We start from the raw sequence: 11,956 nt of genomic DNA, 5'->3' as shown, positions 1-11,956 counted from the left end.
AACAGTCAGTTTCTACAGGACTTCCAGGGATTCTTTTAGTAGAAAATATTTAAAGTTTGCCAGGAGTGGAGGCTCATGCCTGATAATAGTGTTTCTGTAAGCAGAGGTGGTACTTTAGGGTCACAAGAGGAAGGGGATGTGCTTGAAGGAAAAGGCTTTGCTCACCTGTGGGAGGGAGGTGTTAGTGCCACCCTGAAGGTCAGGCGTTCTCTGTGCCCCAACTGGGGTTTGCTCCATGAACTTCATCTCTGCAGCTTGTGTCATCTTCTTGGTTGCAGGGTTTATGATCTCCATTAGGACTTAATAGTGTTACAAACTCTGTGGTTTGCACCAAGCCTACAGTTTTCACATGGAATCTGACAGTTCTAGGGATCTTTTGATGTTAAGACCGGGGTGCATCCTGGAGTTTTGCACCCCAATAGTTGACAAAGAAAGATAAAGCAAAAATAAAGGTACTGGATCAGAAAAGGGACTTTGTAAACGACACACAAACAGGCTCAGTTTAAAACGAGTGCAAGAGTTATTCTTTCAAGCATGCCATAGGGGGAAAATGTGGATGTGGTCCGATAAAGGGACAAGGGGGTATTGGTGGTGATGGTACTTGCTTGTTAGAAAGAGATGGGGAAGTTGTCCAGGGAGGATGGGGAGAGATTTTATAGGGCTTTGGTAAAGTTCTTGGGTAAAACCAAAGGAAGGCAGATGGGACAGATAAAGAAGGGGGAAGAAAGAGGGACCTGTTTGGGTTAAAACAGCAGTTGTGCCAGGAGGGGGGATAGTGAGGATTTTGCCAGCTGATGGGTTTGCCAGATATAAAAGATTCAACACCTGTCCTTGTTGTGTGTGGTGGGGATTTGGTGGGCTGGAGTTGTGGGTACCTCTTCAGCAGCAAATGGGATAGATGGGAGGATGGAGGGAGAACCAGGAGCTTGTTGGCTCACAGCTCTTTGACGGCTGCACTAACTCTTAAGAGGTTTGAAACTTTGCTTTTGAAGGGGCTGAATTATTGGGGCATAATCAGTGCAGGGTGTTCCTTCAGTTCTGTGGGAACAAAGACAATAGAACACATTTACCCAACGTACTTCACTTAACTTCCATAATACTGGCCCTGTGGCTGACTTTTGAGGCATGAATCAGTAGGACCACCTGTGTAGAACTTAAACGTGTTCTGGGAGAGCTTGAATAGGAGAAGCTTCCAGTGGATTGTACCCTACAAGGCATAGAACCGCAAAACAAAAGTTGGTGATGAAATGATCCTAACAATCTGCACATAAACAACCTTTCAATGTTGGAATACTGAGAAAAGGGCCTCACTTTCATAGAACACAATTTCGGAGCAGGAGCAGCTTGCAATTAATAAGCTGTTGGGCCTGCCCTCTTATTATCTTCATGTTCACCGTTTTTGTCATTTGTGGCTGAATTCCACCCCCAGACCAATTATTACAATTTCAGGAACTCTGTTTGCTTGTGTCCTTCTTGGAATATGGCTCTGTTTTTTGTTTGTGTTTACAATGGTTCTTTCTCTGAAGAAATTCAGGGGTTGAAGTAGAGGTTCTTTCCCTTTTTACTTATCCTTCTGTGTTGGCACCACAAGCTAGAAGTATGTTAGAGACACCCCCTTCAACTTAACGATGCCTCATCAGAGGTAGGCATCAGTATGCCTTGTGGGTAAGAAGAAGAGTTAGTCAAAAGTCTGCACCAAGAGCTAGCATCTGGTGGGGACCTGGGCTGGATGGAAGGGATTTCTCTTTCTTCACCAAGTGCCAGCTCTAGCTCATCATGGTGGTCGGAAACACTATCACTGCTAGATGCAGTCCTAGGCTAGTTCATCAGCATTTAAAGCTGCACTTTTGGATTCTGATTCACATGCTAACTTTAGAGGTGGTTTGGGGGCTGGTTATTTTGAACCAGAGCAGATTACATTGCATACAGATCCACGTTAGCCCTGTGAAGTACCTGTTTTGCCCCTTTCCCCAACCACTTCTGTAAATGGCACTCACGTAAGGCTCCCTCTCAAAGTGATTAGATAGATACTCTATAGCACAGCCTTTGCACATAGACTTTTTCATTCCCAAATCCACATCTGACAAGACACAGCTATGTGTACATTCAGTGTTACCTTGGGAGCTAATACAGTTAATGCATATATTTATTTACCCTGTTCTTCAGCTGACAAGCGGTTCCCAAAGTTGCTTACCAGTACAAGAGTCCCTGCCCTCAGGCTTACTGACTAAAAGTTGTGACACAAAAGCTTGCATCGGTTCCTCTACACAAATCCATGGTTTGACTGCACTGTCCACAGTTCTGGTTGCCACATCTCAGAAGAGTTGCTGTAAAGCTGGAAAATGTGCATAAAAGGGTGACCAAAATGATCGAGGGGCAGAAGAAACAACCTCAGGAAAGCTTACAACAATTGTGGCTTTTCAGTTTAGAAGAAAAGTAAAAACTGGGAACAACAAGATGGAGGTGTGTCTCATAGGGTAGGCATGTCCAACCAATAGGTCGCGATCTACCGGTAGATCTCCAGCTGATCCTGGTAGATTGCGGGACCCTTATCAATTGTGGGATTAAATAAAGTTTGCTGAAAGTTAACAAAAGCTGAAGAAGTCTGGGCTCAAGAACTCTGGGCAATCCTCCGCAAAAAAAGCTCAAGAACTCTGGGCAGTCTACCCACCCCACGCATGCTCTTCCTCCCTCCAAAGACAATGTGTAGATCACTGCCAGTTTTCTTATACATACTGGGAATAAATCAGTCTCTTGGGAGTTGCACATGCCTGTCATAGGGGAATGGGATTAGGGTGAGGCGGAGCCTCATATAATACCTGAGAGCATCCAGTTAAACTGAAAGATTTGCTCTTTTTTAACACAGGGCAGAGTTAATGAAATTTTCTGCCACTTGCAACAAAACACAATTGCAATATCAGAACCTGAATGCAGGTTGCACAGCTGTTGTTGCCTTCGTCTCCTCCTTGTGAGATGCCAGTTAGGACATTTGGTTGGCTGCTGTGAGAACAGGATGCTAGGCTAGAGGGAACCCCTTGAAGCCTGATCTACCAAGGCCACTCTTTAGTTTAAATATATAACTAACTTAGTGTTTGGGTGTTCTTTTTTATAGAGGCTCATCCATGAGTGTTCCTACAGATGGGCACTACAGGACATCACATGAAAGAGCTAAACTAACCTATTTGATAAACCTCTCCTTCAGGATGACTTGTGACATGTTTTGTGGCTCTCACCTCTGTGTCCTCTTTGTGATATTGGGCACAATTGCCATTTGGAACCTTGGGCAAAAGACATCTTGCTTCTGTGTTCAAGCCAGACATTTCTGAGTAGAGAACTGGCTGTGTTGCTTATCAAATCAGCAGGATAGAAATCATTAGCAATTCCAAGTAACACCTCACTGTGACTTACTTTGAGCTGCTGTGAGAGAAGCTGGTTGTAATTTTGGGGTCAGATTAAAGGCAGAAAAAGAACTGCTGCTCTTGGGACCCCTCTTCCAGCTTTGATAAAGAATAGTATTATCTATTTGTTTTTCTCAGCAACCCAGTTCCCAGTTTTGCATTCAGAGTGTTCAGGTTCAAAAGCCACTTTCTCTGGTTTTTACTCTTGAAAATAAGCAATCTTTTTTCCGGACTTTGGTTGCTATAGGAATATGGGAATCTTCCGTTAACACTCCCTTAATTGGCTCAGCCAATGCTATTTTTGTCCTGCGCTTCCACCCCTTTTCACTCCATGGAACTGAGGAGCTATTCAAAGGGAAACTGAAGTTGGAGATCTTTAGCCTTGTGGGCTAGTGGTTTGCATGGAAGCTCTCCCCAAGAGCAAAAGGAAAGAGCCATTTGTTTTCTGAAATTACATAGGAAAGCTGGCTGCTAGAACATTTTATTTATTGTGAGTAGGATTAAGGCTCAAGCAAGCACCTGTTTTACCTCATTTGTGCTGATCTAACTCAATTCTCAATGGTTCCAAAACAAGCAAAAACAAAATTTCAAGCACAGAGAAATAATGTTAATAAAATTTACTCAGAACCTGCCTCCAGGGTGTTCTTAAGCCTGATTGCTTTTGCTAGGCAGGCCTCACATTAGCACGTCCTCCAAGAAATGTGCTACAACTCAAAAGGTTCTACTCCTGTCTGCTGGGACACTTGTATCATACTTGAATGAATGAGCATTAAGAGCGTCACACTGGGACCTGGGAGACCAGGGTTCAAATCCCCATTCGGCCATGAAGCTCACTGGGCGAGACCTTGGGCCAGTCACTTGAACGAAGCTACCACATTTCACCAAGAGAGGTGCGTACTTCAGATCTTCTCTAGACCATGGCAACATGGTTGTTCTGTAACCTCAGCACTTAGAAATCTGCAGGAAAGGTCAAGGATATATAAGGATACACACTTCGGTTTTTTCTCTTAAGCTGCATCCCAGTTTCTGCTGCTCAGCCTGGAGGGGACAGCCCTCCGCTTTCCAAAAGTCTTGTCCAAAGTTTGCTTCTCACCTCTGCTTGAGAGACTCCCATCAGATACTTTCAAGCTTTTTTCCAGGCTACAAAAGCTTAGTGTGTGAAAGAAAAGTGGGAAGGGGCAGGAGAGAAAAGCTAACTGAGGATTTTCTAATTGATGAATTAATGTGCTTTCTCTGGGGGGCCCATTCAACACTCTCTTTCCAGGTAAGACCAAGAGCCTTTGGGTAAAATGAGTAACATGCTGGGGCGCTCCTGCCTACACGCATTGCAGGGGATTGGACTAGATGCCCCTTTGGGGTCCCTTCCAACTCTACAATTCCTTGATTCTTCAAAAAGCAGCTGAGCAGAGAATAAAAGCTCCAGCATCTTCTTTAATAAAACACAAGTTGATAGAACACAAGTCTGGTACTACATGATACAGCGAGGGAGGCAGATTCCCCAGAGGGCTTCCTTTCTCTCTCCCTCCCTCCCTCCCTCCCACCCACCCAGGCACAAGACAGGCCTGTGCAAAAAATAGTGCCAGGAGTATCTGTGTTCTCTTTAATGCAAGTCCCTGCCACCAATTCCCATTGAGAGTTCCTGCCATCCAAGACCTGCTCAGATGGACCCTCCCTGTAAAATGTGTCCCAATTCCCCTTAAATCCTTTTTGTTTCCATGCTAGCGCAAGTGTCCCTTTGCTTAAACCGATTGTGTGAAGGGATTAGCAATTGACGGGGTGGGCAGCCATGCATTTGTGGCTGCGTTTGTGCAGAGAAATGCAGGGCTTTGAGGGAGAGTGCAAATCAAGTGTGCATCAAGGAGATGTGCAAATCTCATTCTGAATTGGACATTAAGACAAGAATTTTCTTTTAGCAGCCAGTGCTTAACAGATAAAATACACAATAAATAAATAAACACACACACAAAATAAATTAAGTTAAAAACTTGGGCGGGCCTTTCTGTGGAAAGGGCTGGGTGTGTATGAGAGCCACTGGCCCACAACCCACCCGCTGCCGCTGCCCTGGGCTAGAGCCAGTATTGCTTGTTGTGAATGGGAGGCAGCTGCCGACTGAGCTGGTCTTCTCTCTTGTAGGTGGGGTCATAATAGTCCCACTCAAACAGCCGACCCAACAGGGGTGTTCCTGGACTTGCTTCACAATCTGACAAGATCCTCACAGAGACACCTGCAAAAGACAGGTGGGAGGGGAGAAGAAGCCACTCAGATACTAGCCAAACATGCCGGCAGCCCTGCTAATTTAGCTACCGTTATGGCTGCTTTGTTCCCCAATTGTTGTGGGTCCTTATGTAGCCAAAACAGGCCGATTCCCACACAGGAGAAAAGCATCCGCAGGCTTTTGCGGGGGGCGGGGGGCTCCCAAGGTTTGCAGGACCAAAAAAAAAAAACAGAAAAACTTTCAGGGTGCTCCCCCCCCCCCGCCATGCCAATGAGGACTTAGCAATGAGGGGGGACAATGTCGCCTGGGATGGATTGTCCTCTAAAAGAACCTAACAGATCCCGCTTCCAGTTTCACACTGAATGCCAAAGAGACGAGTGCCTGTCTTTGCTGCTTGGGAGGGGGGAGAATTCTGAAGAGAGAAAATGACATCATGCTGCCAAATCACAGCTTTGCTCAAATTCCTGGATTTTCCCATTGCTTTATGTGGGCAATTCTCGCTTTGATTCTGGGAGAGGAAGAAAAGGGGCCTAAACTTCGACTCTCCAGGAACTGGAAGCTGGCCATATTCCGTGAATCATTCCATGTTACGGTTGAGTGCTTTTGAGCCATTGAATGTTGGAGGTGGAAACAATGGAGGGGTGGGGGGCCCCATCTCCCTATCCTGAACTCTCTCCCCACCCAGAAATATTTAATGGCTTGAGTGCTGGTACCTAGCCCCAATTCTCCTTTAAGAGCAGCAGGGCAAGTTTCCTGAAAATGCCCAGGATGCATCCACTTGATTGAAAGGAGAGCAGCAAGAGATGATCTGTGTGCTTCATGAGCCCTACATTATTCGACAGGAACCAAGTCTCCCAATATGCTGGAAGGCAGCACCAGCAGAGGGCCACGGGCCTGGCTTGAAGCATTTTATCCTGCCATTACACACCGGCAAGGACCGTTTGTGCCTGCTGATCTCGAAATAAAAAATGGTGCCTGGGAGGAAAATGACCAGGAAGAATAAGAGGATTGAACAGGACATGGGAGGGAGGGACGTGGGAGCTGGATCAACTGGGAATGCCAAAGGTGGAAAAGAAGCTATTGGAAACTGGGCATCAGTCAGCTGCTCAAGGAAGTGATGGCACCAGCGCTGCAAGGCTAACATCCTGCCCAGCACCTGTAATATCACTGTAGCAGTCAAGTACAGCATTTCCTGTTTGCCCAGGGTGGACACGCAGGGATGTTACTCCAGCCAGGAGGACTTCCTGTCACACCTGTCTGGAGCATCCTTCCTCTGCGTGTGACCAGGTAGATGAGTGTGACCCTAGGAGACCCCATAAAAGGGCCAGTCATGCAGCCATCTTTCTCTTGTTGCCATTTCTTCTCTTGACGCTGTTCTCTTGATGTTCTTTGGCTGTCTGCTGGCTCTCAGCCAGCAGCACATGGGCTCAATCCCCATATGGGATAAACTCACACGCTCTTCTGTAATCACAAGCTAAAGCCTGCCTTCAGGATCATACTCTGAACTGAATGTAAGTAAACTTCTTATCATTGCTTTTCAAGAAGACTGCTGTGTCCTTATTGTTTTAAAAGGGAATAAAGGGGAATTTACCAGGAACAATCCAATCTGGACAAGTCAGACTGAATTGCTTAACTCAAGAGATTCAAACGAATCTAACAGCTAGCTTCCTGCTATGTACAAGGGAATGTGCTCTGCTACTAGCTCACTAGCATGAGTGAGGAAGGATAATATTTAATCAATATATCCTCTCCTGCTATCCACAACATTCCCACGGCAGCAGGGTCTCCCCAGGCTCAGTCCATTGAACTCAGACTAGAGGATACCTCTGAATATCAGCTGCTGGGACCACAGGAGAGGAGAGGGCTCTTTTCTTTGGGTTCAGCTCATGGGGTTTCTCTGGCCTGATCCAGCAACTCATCTTATGTACTTATTTCTTGCCCTGTCTTTGTTGGAGAGGGAACAACTTTGCCCTTCCCCGGGCAATATTCACCCCGTTTCCTGCAGCTGGCTCTCCTGGGACGAGAGTTTTATCCTCCCCTCAAATTCCTTTCCTGCTCACCACCAGCCACCTTCTTTCACCCAAGGTGCCCAGGGCTGAACACAACAGAATCTAACCCCCACTGGGCAGCCCCCACTCCCAGGCCTGAGGTGTCGGCACTCACTCACCAGCACTGGCACCAAAGTCCGAGTCCAGGCCTGGTCCTTGAGAGGCTGTGAAGTTTGCAGAGTTGAGCTGCGCCCTCTGGTCCTCGCATCGGATGCTGCTGCCGTGCTCAAAAGGCACCGCTTGTGGGTGGGTGGCAGACGCTGACCTGCTACTGCGGCAAACCTTGTTCTGGGTGCTGGTGTGGCAGCGGCTGAATGTGCTATCTGGGATACCCTGAAAACCAAACAGAGTGATTCCAAATGAAGAGTTCAGCTCAGTGATAGGGAATCTGCCTTGCATGCAGAAAGACCCTCGTCTGAAACCCTGGAGAGCAGCTGCCATCCGTGTAGACAGTACTGTGCTAGATAAACCCAGGCCTGACTCCATCTTCTCTGGAGAAGACAGAGGGTCCATTTTGTGCCTTGCCCTATGGTTACCATTATGCCATAAAGCCTACACAAGCAAGGCCACTAGATTCCAAGAGGGCAAGTCCAGTGCTGGAGGAGGGCTCTATGAGCTTCTAGAAATGGGAAACTGTTAGTGGCAAGGGGGAAAAAACAGGTATAAAAGGAGAATTACTGGATGCCAAGATCCAGGTTTGGGGCAAGTACTCTGTGGTGGAAGAACCCCCAACAGAGATTTAAAACCACAAATTATGCAGCAAAGAAAAGCATGGAAATAGCCTATGTTAGACCTTTGAAATATTCCCTAAGTTCCTTCCAAAGTTCCCCTCTTCCTCTAGTGTAGAAAAAGACTACACATTTGAGAAGTTAATAAATGGTTTACTTACAAACTCTCAGTAAAACTTGGTTTCGTTACAGAGTTGAAAGTCCTAAATGATTGGTAAAGGAACTCAAGAGAGGCTTGTGAGAGCCATGTGGTCTGAGCTTGGGGCAACTCACATGTTGGGTGAGGCAGCCTCCTCAGATGGCTCTCCTCAAGCAGCAGTACACCTGTTCTGCCACTCAGCTCCACCACTGGTCTCTCTAACTTCTAGGGCAGGGATCTGCAACCTGCGGCTCCGGAGCCGCATGTGGCTCTTTTACACCTTTGCCGCGGCTCCGGGGCAGATACTAGCGAGGGGAGGAGGCGCGTTGTGCGCCCCGACACTCGCCACTGTGGCGGGCGCTGTACTGGCTGTGACGTCGCATGGGGGCGGTGCATGCGTTAGTCACGCACTGTCCCGACGTCACCTTCCCACCCGCCCGCCCGCTACATTGTAGGGGGCATGTATGCTGGTCACTGCATTGAAAGGGGGCATGTACGCTGGTCACTGTTTTGAAGGGGAGTGAAGAACACACACACAAAAAGGTAACTTGTTAATTTAACGTTTATTTATATGAGGAGGAGTAATTCTGAGGGGTCAAACAAAGAAATAATTTTTTAAAAGTGACAAAAAAGTTATTTTTATAATGACGAGTTTTGCGGCTCCCAGTTTTTTTTTTCTTCGGAAACGGGTCCAAGTGGCTCTTTTTGTCTTAAAGGTTGCAGACCCCTGTTCTAGGGGCAGATAGAGACTGGTGGTAAAGTTCTGCAGAATGCCTCACCTCCTGCCAAGTTGGTGAGAGGGGTGGCGTTCTGCCTAAAGCTAGGCTGATGGGGAGATCTCCCATTTCTGGCAATGTGGTTGGTGGAGCTTAGCCCCAGCTTCTGCTGAAAGGAGGTGCTGATGCAAAGCCCTGCTGCCCGGCTAGAATCTTGCTTTGTTTTAAAGGGAAAGAGCATCGCTCCCTGGAAGAGCATACAATTCCCATGCAGGGCATCTCGACAGCATGTCCAGGCAGGGAAAAGAGAGAGAGAGAGAGAGAGAGAGAGAGAGAGAGAGAGAGAGAGAGAGAGCTGCTGGAATAATGCTGTAGATGGACCCACTTTCTACCATATGTGGTGGATGTGCAAGATAACGAGCATTCCGGGAAATGATATAAAATGAGTTGAAAAAAATGTTTAAGATAACTTTTGTGAAAAACCCAGAAGCTTTTTTATTAGGAATTATAGGTGAAGAGATACCAAAGGAGCAGAAAAGACTATTCATGGATGCAACGACAGCTGTGATGATGCTTTTTGCCCAGAGATGGAAGGAAGATAAACTCCTAACCAGAGAAGAATGGATAATCAAGATGATAGACTACGCCAAAATGGTAAAATTGACCGGGAGGATCAGAAACCAAGAAGATAAGAAATTTAACAAAGAATGGGGGGGGAAATTATAGGTTATCTTCAAGAACACTTTAAATATTTAAAAACGTTCGCAGGATTGTCATAAAACTTGTAACAATTCTATGGTTAAAATTGGAAATTTGAAGAAAAATTGGGTAACATTATAAGATACAGCACATAAAGATTTACAATGGAACCCACAGAGGGGTGGAGGAAGTCCAAGGATTCAGGGGATCCTATGTATGCATAAAAATTTATTGTATTTGAATGTGAATAATACTTGTAAAAGGTAAAGGTAAAGGGACCCCTGACCATTAGGTCCAGTCGTGGCTGACTCGGGTTGCGGCGCTCATCTCGCTTTATTGGCCGAGGGAGCCGGCGTACAGCTTCCGGGTCATGTGGCCAGCAGGACTAAGCCGCTTCTGGCCAACCAGAGCAGCGCACAGAAACACCGTTTACCTTCCCGCCAGAGTGGTACCTGTTTATCTACTTGCACTTTGACATGCTCTCGAACTGCTAGGTTGTCAGGAGCAGGGACCAAGCCACGGGAGCTCACCCCATGGCAGGGATTCAAACCGCCGAACTTCTGACCGGCAAGTCCTAGGCTCTGTGGTTTAACCCACAGCGCCACCCGCGTCCAAAAATACTTGTAAACATACTTGTAAAACTTAATAAAAAAAAGAAAAATCTCTCCAAGCAGTTTACAAAAGATAAAAGATAAAACACCTTCCTCGGGGAGAGAGGAAGAACAGCAGCCCCCAAGCAATGTTTGCCACTCGCCCCCCCCCCATTAGCTCAACCGCTTACTTACCCCAGTCCCTGAGCCACTCTCGGGAGTGTTGGGGGGCACCAAGATGGGCTGCTTGTCCTGGTCACTGGAGGAGGAAACGGTTCCCCGGGACGCCCCATTCCCCGGGTGGCCCCTCAGCGGAGCTTGGCTGCTGCGATGGGGCCTGGGCGTCCCCCTAGACCGAGACCCCGAGGATGCAGCCGCCCTCCCGCTGCAGGACAAGGGGAGCGGGAAGGCACGGGGGGCCCCGGGACCCTCAGCTGGCTGCAGGAGCTGCTGCAGGACGACCCTGCCGTTGCCATCCTGCCTCAGCACAGCGCTGCCCGAGACCACCTGGAAGAGCCGGGGGGAAGCCGGGGGGGCCTGGCCCAGCTCCCGCCTCCCCACCCTTCGGCAGGTGGGTCTCCAGCCCAGCAAGAGCAGGAGGTTCAGGAGGAAGAGGAGGAGAAGGCAGGGGATGAGCAAGCCCACCAGCAGGCGGAGGGTGGGCTGCAAGGCGCGCGCCTGCTCCTCCACACCCGCCGGGGGATCCATTCTGGCCCGTTAAATGTGGGCAGGCTGAGGATGGGGCTTAAGCGCGCGCAGCTGGGCCGCCGAGCCTGCTCCGGCTCACAACCCGAATGGGATTCAGGTGCTGAGGGAGGCTGGGAAAGGGACGCGCCGCTTCTGCAAAAGGGATCTCAGCTGCCTTCTGCGTTGCAGCTGAGGACGCCCGGAAGGGAAACCGCAAAAAAAGTTGGGCCCTTTGGTAACCTAATGTGGGCCCGATCCTGTGCATGTTTACTCAAAGGTAAAAAGCCCGTTGAATTCAATTGGCCACATTCCAAAGGAACTTGGCGCACGGCTGCAGCCTGCGAGCCTCACCCAAGTTGCGTACTTTGGCGCTTCGTCCTATCCGCACTGGCCTGGGGAACCGAAGAGCCTGGCCTGAGATCCCCAATGATGATGATGATGATGATAAATTTATAATTTATACCCCGCCATCTGGCTGGGTGGCTTCCAGCAAAATGACTGACCTTCAGAGACATAACTGCCTCTGACAGTGGAGGGGTAAATAGCCATCCTGGCTGGCGGCCGACGGGAGTCTTATCCTCTTCCATAAATTCATCTAGTCCTCTTTTAAAGTCAGCCGAGTCTTGTGGGAGGGAGTTCCGCAGTTTAACTCTGCACTGCGTGAAGGACTTTCTTTTCTCCGTCCTGAATCTTCCAGCAATCGGCTTCCCCGGATGTCCACGAACTTCTAGTGCTA

The 11,956-nt window shown here is 48.1% G+C and overlaps 1 protein-coding gene across 1 annotated transcript; it reads right to left on the bottom strand.

Moving 5' to 3' along the window:
• Positions 1-5,370: 5,370 nt before the first annotated feature.
• LOC309379945 (protein huluwa-like) lies at positions 5,371-11,241 on the bottom strand (the record flags this gene model as incomplete). The annotated part of the gene is made up of 3 exons (XM_081929471.1): positions 5,371-5,622; positions 7,781-7,994; positions 10,729-11,241. The coding sequence occupies 3 exons, from the start codon at positions 11,239-11,241 to the stop codon at positions 5,465-5,467; spliced, it is 885 nt and encodes a 294-aa protein (XP_081785597.1). The 3' UTR covers positions 5,371-5,464.
• Between the last annotated feature and the right edge of the window lie 715 nt (positions 11,242-11,956).

The sequence above is a fragment of the Podarcis melisellensis genome (assembly GCF_964234715.1).
Source record: "Podarcis melisellensis genome assembly, chromosome: 11".
Classification (NCBI taxonomy): domain Eukaryota; kingdom Metazoa; phylum Chordata; class Lepidosauria; order Squamata; family Lacertidae; genus Podarcis; species Podarcis melisellensis.
Note: the sequence above shows the minus strand (reverse complement) of the source record. Positions and strands in the feature narration are given on the sequence as shown.